The sequence below is a fragment of the Furipterus horrens genome, unplaced genomic scaffold (genome assembly GCF_987537825.1).
Source record: "Furipterus horrens unplaced genomic scaffold, mFurHor1.1.pri manual_scaffold_12, whole genome shotgun sequence".
In the NCBI taxonomy this organism is placed as follows: Eukaryota; Metazoa; Chordata; class Mammalia; order Chiroptera; family Furipteridae; genus Furipterus; species Furipterus horrens.
Window position 1 is genome coordinate 22437472 of NW_028327182.1, and position 20875 is coordinate 22458346.

The following is a 20875-nucleotide window of genomic DNA, read 5'->3' on the forward strand; positions in this document are numbered from 1 at the left end:
CTTGGATCATTGGCCAATCACATCGCACCGCTGTCCGCGAACCAGCCAATCCCATCGAGGCGGCGTAGTGAATTCGAATGGCAACTCCACGCTTCACATTCCGCGCTGAGTAACGACGCTCCAAATTCAAATCAACCGAGCCTCTAGCCGGCGACCAGCGCGAGGGGCGGAGCCTGCCCGGCGTGAGCTGGGACGCACGGTGTGATTGCCTAAGAGAAAGGAAGGCGCTCCAGTTCCGGGTCAGACCCGTCTCCAGTCTCCCGCCTACCTCGGTCTCAGACATGGCGAGTAGTGGCGCCGGGGCATCGGCGGCGGCGGCGACGGCGAATCTGAATGCGGTGAGGGAGACCATGGACGGTGAGTGCCAGTTTCGGATCCTTGGCCTCGTTTCCGTTTTTTCCCAAAGCCAAGGCCCCGAGGCGGGGGTGAGCCCAGGAGGAGTTTAGATCCACTTCCTGACCCGTATGGCATCTTGGAAGATCCTCCCAAGGGACCTGCCAGGGCCGCAGTGCTGATGGCCCCATCATTGGAGAGTTGTCTCTTCGCTCTTGGGTAGTTTGTCGCGTGCTCAGCGTTCGGGCCGCACCGCGCCGGACCCTGTGCGCCACGCATGCCGACACACATCCCGCGCTCCCTCTGGGCGCACCACACCCTCTCCCTCGCCGGTCCTTCGGTCCTTTCTCAAGTCCTTCTGTTGCGCTCCATTCTTGGGCTCCGCGTCCCACTGGAGTGGTCCTCCAGCACTGGACGCCGTTCCTCTTAGTCCCAAGCAGGGAGCAAAGCTGTAGAGGCCTGAAGACTGTAAGCCCGTGCAGACAGTTGCCGTGAGTGTTTGGTCACTGCTACTTTCTTGACCTTGGCACTTGGGTAGGCGCTTTTAAAATATCCGGTGAATGAACAAGTCGCCCCTTCATCAGAATTGCCCCAGTTTCGGTGTGGAGCGGGTGACGCCGGTGTCCAGGGGCTGTGGGTGTATTATCTGTTTTCGCGCCCGGAGGCACACGGGTTAAAGCCGACACAAGTAGCAGAAGACGAAAAACGCGTGTTGGAGTTACCCTCCCTCTATCCTCTGATGGTGGCTCTGCCGCTTTAGACCTCTGGTGATGACCTTGGACAAGCTACTTAAACATCTGTGGGCCGCCTTTTTCCCTGTAAAATGAGGTTATATAATAACGTGAATATTTAAGATAACCAGGTAAAGGTATATCGAAGATGATCATTAAAAGATACTGTGTTTTTTTTTTTGTTTTGTTTTTTAGTTTTCTATTTCTGAGGTTTTTTTTTTAAGTGTTGGCAATATTTGCTGAATTTTATCAAATGATTTTTGGCATCTATTACTATACTCATATCTTGTTCTCTCTATTAGTTGCTGTACTGACTTACAGTGACAAATTTCTTGATTCTTTTATTTTTGTGTAATAGAAGATGACATCCCACTTGAAGATGTCTTTGTCTCCATTTTATTTGCTTCCACCTGTATGAGTGTTTGGTGGATGTTAAACATGGCTTTTTGCATTTTTCAGGGGATACATACATCAGCCTCTATCTTTGAAAATATAACCCCGTGGAATTCTTAATAAGCAGTGTGAGCCTTCATGCACCATCTCTGTCTCCACTGTAGTCTCTGCTTCATAAGACATCTCCTTATGGGACTTTTGATAAGACTTCTGGCTTTCTCTGCACCAGCTGCTGCTTTCCTTTTCAAAGAATTAGTTATGGTATTATTACAGCCTTTGTATCTAATTGTTTACTTATCAAGTATCTGCCTCTCTGTTTCATCTGTATTTGAAAAGAATTTTGTTCTTAATACCGTATTTAGTCTAGTGTCCCATCCTTTTTGAGAAACATTAATTTGTTGTTCCACATATTTATGCATTCATTGGTTGATTCTTATATATGCCCTGACCAAGGATCAAATCCACACCTTTGGCATATCAGGACAATGCTCTAACCAACTGAACTACCCAGCCAGGGCAAGACCAGATTTTTTAAAAATTGGGGGTGGGGTGCAGGTAGAAGGGGGATAAATGGTAACCGAAAAATAAATAAATAAATAAAAGAATAAACTATTTTAGAAAATTGGAGGAGAGAAGGGGTGGATAAGAGAACACTGCTCCTCTTCATATGGTTTGTCCACAAAACCAGAAAGTAAAAGGAAAGTCTGGGTTGGCAATGGATCAACATTTGTTAAAATGTGACAGATACTGTCTTGTCTATTAGAACTCTACACGTACATAAAATTCTTGCTATTGTGCCATAATTGGGTCCAAGACAGTTCCAAAAAAATGTGAAATTTAGTTATTGCAGTTACTGGAATACATTGAAATAGTTTCCATGCTATGATGGTTGAGGCACAATGGAAAGCATAGTGACATTTGCACTGTAAGTAATGGACCATACATGAATTGAAAATGTCCTAACTGCAGTCCTTTTATAATCTTACCTTCTTCCACTCTCATTCTTAGAAATAAACCTTAATTTTCCCCAGACGCTGGGCTGACTTACTCAAACATTATTATTATTTGAAATTCTGGTAACATGGAATTTCACTTATATTTAAATCTATACATAAGAGCCAAACTTAAGTGTCCAAAACTTTTTGAGTTAACTACCCTCCTTCAAGATGTAGTATTTCTCTTACTACCTCCTTCCCATCAGTATCAGTCAGCTAACAGTGATTTAATTTTTTAATGGATGTTAGTGATTTGCAAGAATTGTAGAACTCAGCTATAAATATTTGTAATTTTATTGTGAAATGAAAAGATTTCTTAAATATTTTGTTTATTTTAGAAAGAGAGAAAGGGGGAGGAACATTGATCAGTTGCCTCTTTGGGTGACATACACCCCAACCAGGTCTGAATCCATAATCCAGGCATGTGCCCTGACCAGAAATTGAACCAGCGACTTGTCGCTTTGTGGTATGGCACTCAGCCAACTAAGTCACAGCATTCAGGGCAAATGAAAAGGATCTTGATAAAGTCACTTCAGATGGGAGGAAGCAGTGGACTTTGTTATTAATCTGCGCAGATCTCTCTGAAAGGAACCTGATTGATCCTAGCCCTGATATAGTACAAGGTCTATTGCATAAGATCATCTACTCTCACTCTTAGATCCTCATCATTGTCTTCCTACATTACCTCTTTAAAATGTCAGTCTCTCTCAACTTCTCTCTCTCTCCTCCTGTGTACTTAGTTGTTTCTTTTGCTTTTCCATGTTTTGAAATTTTAGATATTCTATATTGATAGCTTCATATTTTAATTCTTTTTTATATATTCTAGAATTGTCCTAATGCACTAATTTCTTATTACAAGTAGTTATGTTTTTGACAATTATGATAAAAATGTACCTCTTCTTACTACAGGCTTCTGTATAATACTACTTTATATATCAGATAGCTAGAAAAAAGGAGTTAAGAGAGTTCACAATATATAAGGCATTGTCATCAAAACAAATGTATAGTCCATGCATGCTACCATCATCCATCTAGTGCTCTTGTGAGAAAGGAACCTGAGGGTCAGTTTTGCTTTCTCTCACCTCCCCTACATCTTTTTCTTCACTAAGCCCTTTCAATCCTTCACTCATCTCCGATTTGACCACTTGTGTTAATCTCTCCTGAGCATGCCATCCATCAGGCTTTCACTGGAATCGCAGTAAGTTAACTAACGGACTCTTTCTCCACATGTGTTCTATCCTTTTTCAGGGTTCACTCAGTATTGTGCAGCAAAGGTCTTTTAAAAGTGAAAATCTGATCCTGTCACACTCCTGGTTTTATACCTTCTTATGGCTTCCTAAAGTTCTAAAATCTTCAATTGGGCCTTAGTAGATTTTCATGTCTGCCTCATCTCATATTTTATAGCTACTCATCTCCTTTAATTGCATTGCATTCACATGAGCCTTCCACATCATTTTAATTTACCAAATTCTCACCGGCGTAAGCTGTTTTCTTGGCCCCAGTCTTTGCCCTTACTCCTGCCCCTGAATTAGTAAAATTAATTTCTATTCACCCTTGAAGTTTAAGCTTAATTGTCACTTCCTCAGACAAAGTCTTTCCTAAACATGTGTCCTTCACAGCTAGGTAAGATGTCCTTGTAATATGTCCTTAATTTTACTTATCATAACTGAAGTCAGTTATTTTAATGTCTGTCTCCTCTCTTAGACTGTAATGTCCATGAGAACAGGGACCATATCTATCTTGTTCACAGCTATATTTTCAGAAGTAGCACGGCAGGCATGAAAAACACGGAGGTACCGGTTACACAGTGGGCACTACAGAAAGGCTGCTTACAGACAGTTTGTGAGGTTAGGAAGTAAAGATCAGTGTGAGTTGTAAAAGAAAGCTTAAAGGAAGAAATTAGGTACTGAAGTGAAATTATATGGAGAGAAGAGAAGCAGCAGAGGAGAAAAGCATGAACAAAGGCATGAGGTCAGGAATAAGCATATATGAGGATCTACCATGGAGAAAAACGAGAGGAGAGTTTGTCAGAAAGTTAATGATGGTGGCGGTGATGATATCAGAGAGTTGGAATCCGGTCAGAATATGTATTCTGGTTATCTGGTGCTGCATAACAAACCACCCAAACTTACGGCATAAAACAACAAAAATTACTTAACCTTACTCAGTTCTGGCCATTAACCAGGTTCATCTAGGTGGTTGCACTGGGCATGTCCCGGGTGTTGCAGTTAGACGGCGCTGAGTCTGGAGTCATCTCAAACCTTCCTCACTTACATGACTACTGCTTGATGCAGGCTGTTAGCTGGGATCTCAGCAGGGACTGTTGTCTGGAACATGCGGGTTTTCTTGGAGGGTGGGTTCCAAGGAAGAGTGTTTCAACAGAGAGCAAGGAGGCGGCTATATTGCATTTCTTAACTTAGCCTCCAAGTTCTGCAGTGTCACTGTGGGAGATGCAGTCTTCCAGAGCCCTGAGCTTACTTACACATTCTGCTCCGTATGCCGAGAATATGAAGCCCTGGCTGCTCTTTCCTCCTCCTGTTTACAGTGAGTGGCAGTGAGGGATGAGGTAACATCTACCGCCAGATAAAGAGCAGGCTTGCTGACTGCTTACTGTAGAAGTAGGAGTTTCCCAAGCTCAGTGTTCTTCAGCTCTTCATATGGTTTGTCAGTATAATGTATTACATCACTAAGTCAAAGAAGAAAAGCTACCTGGTCATTTGTGTGGTTGATGAAAAGGTATTGATAAGATCATATCAACATTTTTCCTGATTTTAAAGTCTTAGCAAAAGAAAACAGTACATTTATAACATGCTAAAGGATAGATATGTGAAACCAACATCATCCTTAACATTAATGTTTAATGCATTCTAAATAAAATTGAAAGTACCTTCTTTCACTGCTTTTTTTAAAAAAAAAACAACATTGATATGAATGGTTTAGCAAATAGTGCAGGATTAGAAAAGAGACCATTAGAAAAGGACACAAGAAAGTTATTTGTAGGTGAAATGATTAGCTGACTAGAAAATACAAGAGAATCACCTGAAAAACTGTTAGAAGCTTATGTAGAATTTATTAATGTGACTGACTACAAAATAAAAATAATTTTCTAGAATATCAGCACTAATCACTTAAAATATGCAGGGGTGAGATAGAATCCATTTATGAAAACAATAAACCTAAAAATTAAATAAATTAATGATTCACTATCAAAATTGATAATAGTGCACTGCCTGAAACTTTCTGCTCCAAGCCTATGAAAATGACAGGAAATAATGTTAAAATACACTTAATCAGTATAGCCATGTTTAAAAACAGCAAAGAGAAGTCCTCATTGATTAGAAAGAGGGAAGTCTCCCTCTACCCACAAAGGAAGGAGCAGATGGGAACTACAAGGATTGGGAACAAAACCGGACAGCATGCTGCTCTGTCTGGGTGAAGCTGGGAGCCTGAAAGATGCCACCTGCCATGACTAGGGATTGGGAAATACCATCCATGTGTCTTGTGTGTTTGGAGCCAGGATGCTTCTACAAAGCCTGATGAAGAAGGTTGAGGCCAGTGTGCTACTACCCATCCAAAAACACATCACCAATCCAGACATCTAAGAAAATCTCCTGTGGAAGATGAACTTTCAGCCAAAAATCACAAAGTACCCAAGGTAGAAGAAAAACATTAATATAACTAAGATGAAAAATGAAAAGAAAGAATTATGGAGCACTGCCATATGCTAAACACCATCCTAATGCATCCTGCAATTCTGACAACAATCCTTATAGTTATCCCCATGTTACAGAATGGTGAAGCAAAGATGCAGAGTGGTTACCTTGCCTAAGTAATGAAAGTGGAATTTCAACCCAGGTAATTGTCTGGAGAGCACACTTTTTTGGAGGGGTGAGGAGTTGGTGGGGATCTCCTAGTCATTAATGGTGTTACTTAGACTTTGTGCTTTGATTTTCTCCGTTTCACATCAGTTGTTTTTTTTAATTTTTGATTTATTGTTTTTCTATTACAGTTGTCCCACTTTTTTTTTCCCATTGCTTCTCCCACCACGCCTAGCCCACCCCTTCTCCCACAGTCACTCCCCACCTCGTTGTACATGTCCATGGGTTATTTATACTAGTTCCTTTTGGAGAGCTCACTCTTAACTATTTTTACTGCTTGCTTATACTTCAAGAAACAGAAATCTCAAAAGTGGCTTATGAAAAGAATATAGCCTTAAACAGATAAAAACAAACAATAGCCAGAAAATAACTGGTTATAAATAAGCATTTAGCTATGAAAAAAAGAGTAAGTGACTGTGGTTGGAAATTAGAAATCTAAAAACAGTTATTGAAATAAATTCAGCAGACAGCATGAATAACAGCCTGAATTCAACTAAAGAGCAAAGTATTAGTATGTTGAAATATCAAAACTGATGAAATGAAAATGGGAAGGGGCTGTCAGCTCTCAGCCAAGATGGAATAACAGGAACTGAATTAACCCTCTCCCCAAAACAACCAACAAAACCAAGGCAAAGCATGCAGAATAACAGTTTTCATTTCACTGGACATCAGGCCGCAAAGAAGAGTGATCCCTGAGAAACGGGAAACAAATGAAGTGAGCCAGATAGTTGCCCCAGCTTACTGCCTTCTAAGAGTTTCCAGGCCACAGTGCAGTGGGGGTTGGGGAGGAATTCAGATGGAATCCAGTGGACACCCTGACTTGAGCAGAAGGAGCTTAGACAGTCCAGGGAGACGACAGCAGGTAGATCCTGCAGGAGAGTGCCTCCGAGGAAAACTGCACCCAGAGAGAATTCTGAAGTCTGCAGAAGCTTTCCCTCAAGTAGTCAGCCAAGCACATGTGTGTGAGGAAAGTACCCCAAAAGTAATAGAAGGAGCAGTATACCATGCTAACACAAGACTGAAAATAGTGTCTGTATCTACCAACCAGAATGGGAAACTTGATAATTCATGAGACTTTGGGTAGAGGACTCAGGAGGGCCTTACTTCAGTGATGGGGAGTAATTAGCCCTACACTTACTGTAAATTGCACTCTGGTCCTGACTAATAAATCTTGAAAGATCCAAAAGGATCAAACTGTTTCCAGAAAACTGCACCTTAGTACAAAGCTCAAGAATATGTATAGAAATAAAAAACATATCCAGCAGCCAACAGATAAAATTCACAATGTCTGGCATTCAATCAAAAATTACTAAGCATGCAAAGCAGGAAAATACAACCATGAGGAGGAGAAAAATTCAGAGGTTGAAACATACTCAAAATTGCCACATATGTTAGGATTATCGGACAAAGGCATTAGAAACTGTATTCCATGTGTTCAAAAGTTAAGTAGGGACATGGAAGGCATATTTTTAAAAATACTCAAGTTGAACGTCTAGAGATGAAATGAACGTCATATAAGAAAAATTCACAAACATCATGAATACTATAAAGGTTTTGGGGAAGATTTAAATTAATCTGTGATTTAATATCATTAGCTTGTCCATTCATCCCAAAACAATAGGTAGTTTTCATGCAATTTAAATCAGAATTCAAATGGAATTTGTTTTTGAAATTGATCAATATTTTTAAGTTCACAGAGAGAATGAAAGAGCTTATGATAATAAAAGGCAACAAAGGTTACTTTTACTCACTACATGCAATATAAAATTAATAAAAATTGTGGCTTTGACAAAGGATACACATGCAACTAATTCATAGATATATGTCAGTTTACTATGTGATAAAGGTGCATCTTAATTGAGTGGTAAGAGGATAAATCATTCAATAAATGGTATTGGGCAAATGACTTATTTCTGGAAGGAAAAGTCAGAGATGCCATTTTCCAACCAAATTCCAAGGAGTTACATATTTAAGTATTTATGGAGGCGGGCTGAAAAATAAACTTTCAAGTGCTAGAAGAGAATACTGGTGAATAATTATATAATCTTTGCATAGGAAATAACTTTCCAAGCATAATGCCAAGAGAAAATGATAGAAGAAAACAATAGATAACACATTAACCATTGACTTAAAAAATTCTAAAAACAAAGTTTAATGTGACCAGTATATTTACTGTGTCATAGTGTTTGCATGTGACAGATAATTTTATAAACTATAATAAAGTGAGGCACTATAAAAATGAAGTTAAAAAATATGATTTCATTTTTATTCTTAGATTCAACAAACAGGAATGCTCTATCAAATTGTAAAAGTTTCTAAATATTTTTAAAGCCTTAAATACATATATTACTGAGTAGTTCCACTTCTAGGAATTTATCCTAATGAAATAAAATTAAGTCAGTATGTGCAGGTGCATATTGCAGTATTAGTTTAATAGGGGACAACATGAGAGCTACCTAACTCTTAAAATAGAGTAGTTAAGTAATGTATAGTGTTTCCATAAAATATAATGTTATGTGACTGACTAAATTACATTGTAAAGGAATATCAAAAGTGGATAAATGTTTGGAATAATCCTGATTATGATGCACAATTAAAGTGAGTGGTAGAATAAAAACTAAGGTGTAAAAAGCAGTTGCATGAAGGGAGGGCGTAAGTTTATCTTGAAGCTTCTAGAGCTAAGTAAGGGAAAGACAGTATTACATGCCTTTCCAAATTAAGGATGCTCTGCTATTTCTTTGATATTTGCAGTATTATATGAATTAAAAACAAAAGTATTATTGTGCATATTTTAAAATGTAAGATTTTGTTTTAACATTGTTTTCTATCTTTTTTCAGTTCTGCTTGAGATTTCAAGAATTTTAAATACTGGCTTAGATATGGAGACTCTGTCTATTTGTGTACGACTTTGTGAACAAGGAATTAATCCAGAAGCTTTATCGTCGGTTATAAAGGAACTTCGCAAGGCTACTGAAGCACTAAAGGTAGAGATTCAGTTGTTAGTTCATTCTAAATAAAGATGCTTTTGTTTGAAAAATGATCAATGATACAGTTATATGAAAGATCTTAAACATGATTAAAGTAACTTCTATCACCATCATAAGAAATTCTGAAGACCATTACCTTAATAGCATATGCTTCAGTCACAAAGTTGCTACTATTGTGGATTATGGGTTTTTTCCCCTAGTTGTTTTCTCCAACCGTGCTTACAATTTTTTTCCTGTGTTGTGGGTAAAATTATATCTTCCTGAAATAACATATGCTTGGGTCCAGTATCTGTGAGTATGCTCTTATTTGGAAATGGTATATCTTCAGGTAAAATCAAATTAAGATGAAATATTAATGGATTAATGCCTGTGTCCTTATAAAACAAGGGACATTTAGATACAGATACACAAAGAACCATGTGAAGGCTCGGACACAGGGAGGAGTGCCATGTAATGGCAGAGGTAGAAATTGGTGTGATGACATCTACCAGCCAAAGAAGGCCAAGGTTGTTGGCAGCCGAAAGAAGTAAGGAAGGATCCTTTGCTAGAGTCTTCAGAGAGTGGGTAGCCCTGCTGACACTTTGATTTTGGACTTCTGCCTCTAGAACTGAGAGCATCAGTTTCTGTTGTTGAAATTACCCAGTTTGTGGTACTTTGTTATGACAGCCTTAGAAATCTAATACAGATTTACTGCTGGGAAGTGGAGCGCTACTATAAGAAATACCTACAGATGTGGAAGAGGCTTTGGAATTGGGTAACGAGTAGCGATTGGGAGGTTTTAATGCACTTGATAGAAAAAGCCTAGATTGTTTTGAAGAGATGATTGGTAGAACTATGGGCGTTTAAGGCAATTCTGGTGAGGGCTCAGAGAGGAGAACTGTAGAGAGCTTCAGTGATCCTAGAGAATACATGTATCTCTCTGCGAATAGAATCTTGCCAGAAGGATGGACTTGAGTGGTCCTGGTGAAGTCTCAGGTGGAAATGAGGAACACGTATTGGGCACTGAAGGAAAGGCTGTCTTTGCTATAAAGTGAAGGAGCACTGGCTGAATTACATTCTAGTTTGGAAGAAAAATAAAACTTGTAAGTGATGAACTTGGATATTTAGCTGAAGAAATTTCCAAAGCGTGGAATGTGCCGCTTTATAGCTTCTTGCTGTTTATAGTAAAACGTAAGAGGAATGAGGAATGCAGGAGACTTCTGAGCCTGTCCAGGCAGCACATGGTGGAGAGGAGGACAGGAGCGCGGCTGGGGAACCTGCTGCTGAGGAGGTCAGGCGTGTGGTTTACAGACGCAGTCGGCCTCCCGGCGCAGGGCGCTGCCAGTCGGACTGGAGGGGCCCTGACCGTAGGAAACGAGGGAAGGCGCTCGGACGGCAGGCGCTCCACGGGCAGGAAATGGGCCGAGAGCTAGCCGCCTGCCAACAGGAGTTTGTTGCTGAGGAAAAGGGAAGGGGGGCTCAGAGGGGCTCAGAGCCCAGGGCACTGCTGAGGGCAGTTGCGTTGCACTGCCACCTTGCGCCCAGAGGAGCGCCTTTTGTCAAATTCAAATTTAGCTGAGACTGGGAACAGGAAACGGTTCCCTCTGTCTTGCTTACACTCCGATTTAAAATCTCGGGTGATTTTGTTTCCGTGATTGTATAGCACTAACTCACCATGGAAGAGTACTGAAACTTCAGTTAGCCTTGTTGAACACTTGCAAGGACAACGTGGCTTTTCTTTAGCCTTATTTCTTTCCTTTGAGGACATGGAACTATATAAAACACGTAGCTCACCCATCTCAGATTGTTATTCTCCAGTAAGTTTCAGTGATCTGGGTTGTTGACTTTGTGCTTTTTTGCAAGTTTTGTTATTAAAATAACACAAAAAGGTAAACAAAACATTTGTCATAAGATAAATGCAACTCTCATTGCCAACACCTGAGAAGTCCCCTTATGCTCCCCCATCACTGATTTCTTCCTGCTTCCCCCTCCGGTAGCTACTGTCCTGATTTTTATGGTAGACACTTTCTTTTAATAGCTTTATTGACTAAGCATGGATCTCTATAAACACTGCAGTTTAATTCTATAAAGTTTTTCAACTTGATATCAATGGAATCTTACAACACAATCTTTTTTTTACTGGGTTCTTTCATTTAACATGCTTGTGAGGTTCATTTATGTTGTGTTAGCTGAATACATTTTCACAATAATACTCACGTTTCATTTTACAAATATACTATAACTTATTTTTTTTTTTTTCTGCTACAAATGGATAGTGGGTTGCTTCCAGGTAGAGATTGTTGTATTGTAATGCAGTTGGAACACTATAAAGGAACCAGAGGCAAATAACTTGGCTAAGAAGAATGTGCAAGAGAGACTGACAGAAGTATTTTGGCATTGCATTTTCTTAGACAAAATAAAACTCCAGGTATTAGGCTAGGAGGTTCAGAACTACCTCAGTAGCATAGCTTTTTCAGTTCTGAGCATACTGGCTGGTTATTTCATATTCAGTGGACCATAGTCTGATATGAAGGCAAAATCAATAATTAAGTTGAACAAATCAGAGAGTGTTGCCCATTTGAATGAAAGATCAGTCACACACACACACAAAACCTTTTAAAACACATTTCTACCATAATCTAAAACCAGAATAGTAGTATCTCATTAAAACTAGGTGTGGAGGAGATCCTTGAAAGTTCCCAGCACAGAAGTGTTAGTTAGAACCTTCCCTTGTTTTCTTTAAAGTAACTTTTGAAATCTGTTTAATTTTTATAAAAATAATACATACTCATAATTTAAAAACATTTAAGTCAGAAAATGCAAGGACAAAAAATGTCATTCGGGATCACCTAGGAGATAACCAGTGATAATGTTTAGTGAACACCCTTCTAGATAGTATCATGCTACTTTAAAAATCAAAGTATTACACTTAATTTTATTGACTAACCTTTCTCAGGTTGCTTCTCTCTAGATTAAAGTTATTCTCTATTGACTGCAACTATTTGATCAGGGTTGGGCCTGGCTTGGTAAAGAGTAATAAGCATAAGGTTCTCTTTTTTGTGTGGTTGCTGCTAATGAAGTTTTTCTCATGTATTTTGTTTATTTCTTTTTGGTATGAAAAGGAGGATAAGAAAACACTATTCCTGCTGCATTCTACCATCTTTACCTAGAAATTTTAGTGATTAGAATCATTTTGTCTTTCTCTTTCACAGACTTGTGTTGATAATTGTTTAAATCTTTTATAGTAAAAGCTAGTTGTGTGTCATTCAATTACAACAGTTTATAAACAGCAATAGATAGGTTATGTTATGTGTATCACCCACAGCATAAATAGGACTGTGCATTAGATGTATTTCTTTAAAAATAGACCTTATTTTTATGAATGATTCTTTTATGAAGACTAATTTTTTGTTGTTTCCTTGGTGCTAGTATTTATGGTTAGGCAATCATTTACATATTGTAATTTCAGAAATTTAAGCAGACCTACTTTTATGTATCTTCTACTTCGTGCTCTGGGCCCTGAATTATACTATTATTGATGCATTCCTATGCACTAAGCCTTGCTCTTTTCTCTTGTAGCTGTCCTGTGCTGTCACTGGTATCTTAGAGTGAGTGATGTATCTCACTGTATGGGAAGGTCTCCCACAACATGAGACCATTGGAGTAGGAGAATTTGTAGTTGAGAGAGAAATGAGGGATTAAGTCCAATATTTCCACCCATCCTTCCAAAGAAAGAAAGAAACTTGCACAGGAAAGGAAAGTTTGGAAGAAAAGACTTGTAGTACTAGTGTTTCCCAGGGCAAATGCTTATAAATTTTGGGAGTCTTTAATGGCCGTCTGGAAACTATATTGGTCTCTAGGATACCATTGCTGTTCTGAGTAGAAGGTAGTTCTGCATTGATGTGACATGAATGCTACACAAAGTTGATGGCTCAGTTAGTTTAAGAGGAAATACTTGTTTCATCTTCAGTGTATCATACTTGATATATTATCTGTGTTTTGGAGGAGAACCTCTCAAATTATTGTGAAAATTGGGGCAAGACAAATTAAACTCCATTAAAGTTAAGGTGTTTCAATTTAAAAAAATCCTAACATTGTGTATATTATTTCAAGTCTTCTTTGAAGTAGATGTTACTGACCATAGGATTAGGAAGATGACAGAGTGCGGGCCTAAGGGTTTGGGGCTAAAGCTAATAGAAGATGGTTTGACTTTGGGTGGTGAGCGGACAGTGCAATATACAGACCTACTTCCATAGAAATGTACGCTTGAAACCTGCGTGATCTCATTAACCAATGTCACCCCAGTAAACTTGATTTAAAAAAGAAGAACCTATGAAGGTTCTTAGGACAAGGGACTTTTTTTTTCAAACTACGTTTTAATTCTTGAGAATTTAGTAAACCCAAAGAAGGAAACTGCTAATTTAAAATAGCCAACTGTATAGAAAAACAAAGTAGGTTCTGTTGACTGTGAATGTATCAGATTACATTAATGATAGTTTTCCTGATATCTTAAGAGATTTTCATGAAAGACTTCTGAAATTAGACTAAACTTAAAAGCAAGGTTTAATTAGGAAGTGGAAATGTAAATGAATTAAAAGTCTACCATGTACTTCTAAAGTTAAACTTATTTAAAATCAACATTTTAATTTTTGGCATTAAGAAATTGTTTAAATTCTTATTTTCAGAAATACATATGTCATCTATTGATAAGTAATACAGTGTTTGGGAATTTCTGCAGAATAATCATGAAAATTATAATGGTTGGTGGTATAGGTGAAGCAGGATTAGCTAGCTATGAGTTCATTGTTATTCATGTGCTCTTTTTTTTCTCCAGTCTATAGAATAACAGAAAGGACTTTTACCATCTTAATCCCCTTTCCACACCATAATGAAACATGCAAGAACAGACAAACTAATAAAGACTGTGTATAAGGTCTTCTGTAGGTTAATTTTTCAAGTAGCAGTATATTTTTTACATTAACTGTATGGTTTAAGATTAAGTAATTTCCTGCTGTTAGCCTGGCAGTCAGTTTTAAAAGGTATTTCTAATGTGCTTCAAAAACCACTGCATTATCCTGATAAGACTGGTTTGGTACATGTTGGGGAGGATTTGTTTGTTAGTGACAGTGTGGTATTGACAATTTTATTTCCATGGTATCTCTTTTTCCATGATTTTATTGTAATGAATCTGACTTTCTTATTACAGGCTGCTGAAAATATGACAAGCTGACTTTCTGGAAAAATCCTAATAAGATGTCAAGTACTCCAAGAGGATTTGAAGATCACATTGTAGTCAAGAATGTGCAATGAAATTACTGCATGCAGCAGTGTAGCAACATTTTCCTTTTTAAAAGAATTATAAAACCATAGCTTTATAAATCAATGGAAAGTGGCTTGCAGAGAGAACTATCAGATGTGTTTACGTCACATCTTACTTTTTTAAACAGCGCTAATGCTTTGGCATTATTACAGTGTTTATATTTATGTGTTCCTTATTTATAGATCTGATAGCTTTAATTGTCTAAGCAGTGTGTCTGTCAGATGCGCACATCTGCTGTGCCTGTTTGAAGTGTGATGGAACCCATCAGTAGAAATGCAGCAGTTACGGCTTGCTGACATTTCCATTATAAACTTTAATTTTAAATTGTTTATGCAAAATAACGATGGGTTTTATGTTGCATTGGGCTCAAAGTTGACAGAATTTCAATCACTATTTGTGAATTTTGGTTTAGATTCATTGTATCAGAATCTTTTTTTTTTTTCTGAGCACAAAAATACTGTTATAATCTACAAAGAATATTTATTTTTTAAACATAAAGTTTGTCTGGCAGTTAATAGTGTGAACCAGGTCAATTTTGTATTAGTTGAAAAATAAAACTTTTAAAAAACATAGATTTTAAAAGTTATGATAGTACTTAGCTTAGTATTATTTGTCATTTGAACCTTTAATGAGAATTAATTGAGAATGTGTTTTCCCCCTTAGTTTTAACTCTGTAAATCATGGCCTAAAAAATAATGCCTGATGAAACATTTTCAACATAGCAAAATTCTTTTATTTTTATTACGTAAAAATAATTTGAGTGCTTACTTAATTATATCTTGAGTGGTTAACAATTCACTAGATTGCTAGTGGTTATCTAATCATAAAACAGGAAATGTCGTTCAACAAATATGTTACTGTTTTCTGAAGAAATAAAGATTTCCAGTCATTAAACATAACCTAAATCATCAAATGTTTCATAATGTCTTTCTAAGATCATTTTTGTCATTATTTTTACTCTAAAAGTTTTAACTTATCAAAATTGTCTTCAAAATATCAATTGTTTCTGTGACAATCTCAGTGTAATATTTTTCCCAAGACTAATACTACAAATTTAATCTGGTTTTATTTTAAACTTTATTAGCTTCCATTTAAATGATAGTATAAGCATTTACTCTTTAGTAGCATTATTGTTTTGTTCTTCAGAAAAACTGAAGTGATTTTAGTAAGGCTTAGTAATATTTAAATGGCAACCTTCAGTACTGTTTTAAAAATCTAGTCTTCACCATTTTTTATTTTTTTTAATTTATTGATATTTTTTAGAGAGAGAAACATTGATTTGTTGTCCCACTAATTTTTGCATGTATTGGTTGTTTCTTGTATGTGCCCTGACTAGGAATTGAACCCACAACCTTGATATATTGCGACAATGCTCTAACCAACTGAGCCATCTGGCCAGGGTGACCATTTTGACTTTTTAAATAGATAGCATCTTAACCAAGTGTCCTGGAGGGTCTATTTTGGGGGGAGTTGGGAGACAATAAGAACTTGGGATGATAAGTAATTTATTTGCTGATGAATACTGCAAGTGCTGCGTGTTTTTATTTATAAAATCATAGAACAACACTCAAGTTCCAAAAGTTGTGTATATACTTTTAGGTCTTAGAGTTAATAGTTTAATTATTTATGACTTTGTAAGTTAAGTCATTTATGTGTGAAACAAAACAGGAAAATATATTGAGGAGTTATGTTTACAGAGGACTTCTTTAGTGTGTTACATTTCTTAAATGTAAACATATATTTTTAATGCATACTTAAGTAATATTTAAAGAAACCAGAGCAATGATATAATCACAATGTTGTGTATGTTGTCAGTGACACAAATAAAACCATTTTAGTGATATTGGCCTGTGCTTTTGATTTAATATATGATTCTGTGAATTCAACTTGTGTTTCTGTAGGTGTTCTATAAATATTTAGATGCTTATTAGTTTACAATGTAAAATTAGACTTGAGTTGTAAAATGGAAGACTTTTCCCCTGATAGTTATAGGATATAGCTATGTTGACATTGCTGAGGGCTTGAAAACAAAGTTGGCATGTTAAAGGTGTGAGATGATATTTTTCTGCACTTCTAAAGAGAACTTCCTTACAAAATAGATATTGTAAAACTTATTTTTTTTATCCTCACCTAAGAACATGCCTATTCACTTTAGAGAGAGGGGAAAGGAGGGAGAGAAACATTGATGCAAGAGAGAGACATCGATCGGTGGCCTCTTGTATGTGCCCCGACCAGGGACTGAACCTGCAACCTAGGCATGTGCCCTGACAGGGAATCAAACTTGTTACCTTTCGGTTTACGGGGCAATTCCAACCAACTGAGCCACACCAGCCAGGGTCAAGTATCCGTTTTTAAGGTTATTTAAATTAATTGAAATTAAAAATCCCTCACATTTGCCACATTTTTTATTGTAAAAAACACACAACATAGATTTTAACATTTTAAGTTGCATAATTTACTGATATTAAGAATATTTACATTATTGTGCAACCATTACTGCTACCCCAGACTTTTTCCTCATCCAGATAGAAATGCTACCCATTAAGTGATGACTCCTCATTCTCCCCTTCTCCCAGCCCCAACATTCTCCTTTCTTTTTCTGTGAATTTGACTCTTGGTACTTCATATAAGTGGAATCATAGAATAATTGTGCTTCCGTGTCTCTCTTCACTTCGCATGATGTCTTCAAGTTTCATCCATGTTCTATCATGTATCAGAATTTCATTAGTTTTTAAGGCTGAATAATATTCCACTTTATATATTTGCTTCATAATGTTTTTCCATTTATCTGATGATGGATATTGGAATTGTTTCTGTCTTTTGGCTCTGGTGAATAGTGCTGCTGTCAACACTGATGTGTAATTATCTGTTTTAAGCCCCCGCTTTCCGTTCTCAGTACAAACCCAGAAGTGGAACCACTGGATCATGTTGTATTTCTATATTTAATTTTTTTAAAGAACTGATTTTTTAAGGATGTTTTTGTTTGTTTAAATAATAGCCATCCTAGTAGGTGTGAAGTAGTATCTAATTTTGTTTTCATTTGTATTTTCCTAGTGATTAGTGATGTTGAGGACCTTTTCAAGTATTTATTGGCTATTTGTGTATCTTGGGAGAAATGTGTGTTCATTAATTACATTGTTGTCATTTAGTTCTAGTTGTTCTTTATTCTGGGATATTAATTGCTTATTGAATAGTTGATTTGCAAATATTTTCTTTCATTCTGTGAGTTACTGTTTTTATTCCCTTGATAGTTTTCTTTGATGCACAAATGTTTAAAACTTTGGTAAAGTCACTGTTTGTTTCCTTTGCCTGTGCTTTTGTCAGCAGAGGTGCTATGTTGAGAGCCATCGCTTGGTGAAGAACCAGACAGGGCAAGAGCTTTGCAGCTGCCACAGTCTCACCTGAGAAAAGGATGGGAGCCAGGAATCCACACTATAAAGTCGTTGGGCTCTGGATCCGTCTCCCTTAATTTACGGCTCAGTGACTTGGGCAAGTTATTCCTGAGATCCACTTTCCTCATCTGAAAAATGGTGAACAGCATCCCTGCCTCAGACTTACGCTGTGTAAAATACTTTGCCAGATACCTGAAATATGTTAAATCCTTATTTTTACTCACACACTAACACCTCTCCTCAAACACATTCAGATATTCCTTTGGGTCAGGAGTGAAGGGCTGTTTATAAAACTGGAATAATAGAACAAAGTAGGTGCCCATGATAATGTCTGGTCTCTAGGCAGACTCCGCTTTCACTCTCTTCATCCCTATTTGACCTACTTAAGTTTTATTTACTGTTGACACTCTTTTAACACTTTCCCTCAAAGGCAGAGTCAAAATATATTAAGATGTAGAAGTGACAATTTGAATCTCTGTTAGGAAACTTACAGGCTGGATGGTGTTTCCCCAAAATTCCTGTGTTGAAGTACTAAACCCCTGGTACTTCAGAATTTTAAGTATATTTGGAGAAAAGGCCTTCAAAGAGATCAAGTTAAAATCAGGCTGTTAGGATGAGTTTTAATCCAAACTGAAATGTGGGCAGACACCAGGGATGTGTGCACACAGAAAAAAATGTGAGGACACAATGAGGTGACCAAAATCAGCAATCCAAGGGAAGAGGCTTTAGAAGAAAAGCCCCCCAACACCTCTGTGTTGGACTTCTAACCTCCAGAACAGAAAATAAGCATCTGTTGGTTTAGCCACCCAGTCTGTAATACTTTGTTATGGCAATTCCAGCAAACTAATACAGGAACAAGTATTTGTGAAGTGCCCATAATAGACAAACCTTTGTATTCAGTCCCCAGGGAATAGTGAGCAATAGCTAAACAAATTGGAGAGATGAAAGGCTTTTTAAAAAACAAACAAAAAAAGAACCTTGATGGTTTGCCTTAACCCACACTGATGAAGAGGTATCCCATGTTTAGTTCTACTCAGGAACTCGGCTAAAAACAAACCAGAGACCATATGACCACCTGGGAAACTTGAAAGTTGAAAGAATAAATAAAATTTTGGTTGGTGATAGTTGTGAAATAATTTATTTTTGAGGTACATGGTCCTGTAGTTATGAAGACTGACACAACTGAAGGTTTCCATTTAAATTCATAGAAATCTTGGGAAAAGTAAATTTTATATGGCAGAAATGTGTGTCTCACTACGACTGAAACAATAGAAAATGGTTGACTCATTTACATGCAGGCAGCTTGAAGAGTCTGAAATGGACTCTATCACTGAGAAATCAAGATGGTAGCCCACTGTGGATTAGGACTCATAGAAGAAAATGGGTTAATACAAAAATGCTTTGATATTCACCAGTGGCAAGGGAATTTTTAAACAAATTCCACTCTGAACAGTTAATTTTTTTACATAAAAAAAAATAGAAAATGGATTTGCTTCTCTAAGGACTTTAACTTCAAGTCATTAAAACAATATACTTTTAAATGTAAATAGAAAGTACTTTCTGTGCCCATTTCAAAAGACAGGTATTTTTACCCAAAGTGTTTGCTCCTGATGGGATTCTTAGAAGAAAGGCAAGCGCAGGGCTTATAAGTGAGGTAGAAAAGGCAGGCAGTCTAGGCAAAGGAAAACTTGCCTGCACATTTCTGGTGGTAAACTAGTTAGCTGGTATTCTGTGCTTGATATAAGCTGAGTAAAGGGGGGTATCAAAACAATTTCAGTTGTTATGGATTCCTCGGGAAATCGGGTGAGTCCTTCATCAGCGCCTCCACCTTGCTAAGATCAGGTTCACACCATTTCTCTCATGAGGATGTCTCACCTGTGATTCTTTCACAAAGTCAAATTGTATAAAATTCCACATATAATTTTAAGTTTAAAACTTCTAAAGCTTCTACAGAGAAAGCTTTTAACTTTCCAGCAATAGAGTGTTAGGGAAGAACCTAATGCATTGTACAGGCATAGAGGAGGGAATCAACAAAAGTAGATTATTCTGGTTGAAATAAAAAGTTATATTTAGGGGAGAGTAGGAGAGGGTTGGAAATACAGGTTGAAGTTAGGTTATTAACATCCCTGAGCAAGCCTGACCTTGATTCTTCCATAGGCATCAGAGAAAGGAAGAGACGTGATCAAGCTGTTAGGGAAATTGCTTTGCCAGTGAAGTGCAGAATGGACTGGAGCAGAGAGACTAGCAGCAGACTAGTCAGGAGGCTATGACAGTAACCCTGGCCTAAAATGCTCAAATCAAGGTAGATTCAAAATAGACACACACACACGCAGGATTTAACGGCACATTGTGTGGATAAATAGGAAACTAAGGTGGCTGAGTTTTTAACCTGGGAAACAAAGAATGATTATTAGTAAAAGGAAATCTAAACTTCCCGGAAGTGCGAGCTTTATTTTAGGATTATTATACTGAATGTATATGTTAAATATCATCCTAGCCTACCCTCTCAATCACTTTACCTATTTTTTTCCATAACTTTGATCACTCTAATACAATTTACTTAGTTACTATACTTATTGACTATGGGCTGTCTCCATATACTGAAAGCAAGCTCCACAAGGGCAAGGATTTTTATTGGTTTGCTCATTGATGTGTTTTAAGCATCTTGAATAGAGGCTGGCACATAATAAGTGTTCAATAAAAATGTTAGCTGAATGCATGGGTAGACTCAGCATACAAGAGATAATATTTACCAGTTGAAAAATAATAACTAACACATACCAAGAACTTGCTATATGCTTACAGCTACCATAGGAGATAGATAGTACCATCCCATTGCATATAAGGAAACTGAGTGGCAAAGGAAT

The 20875-nt window shown here is 37.4% G+C and overlaps 1 protein-coding gene across 1 annotated transcript; it reads left to right on the forward strand.

Moving 5' to 3' along the window:
- The first annotated feature begins 230 nt into the window (after window positions 1-230).
- On the forward strand, window positions 231-16462 carry MZT1 (mitotic spindle organizing protein 1). The gene is made up of 3 exons (XM_090258324.1): window positions 231-357; window positions 9169-9314; window positions 14503-16462. The coding sequence occupies exons 1-3, from the start codon at window positions 282-284 to the stop codon at window positions 14524-14526; spliced, it is 246 nt and encodes an 81-aa protein (XP_090114450.1). The 5' UTR covers window positions 231-281; the 3' UTR covers window positions 14527-16462.
- Window positions 16463-20875: the final 4413 nt, after the last annotated feature.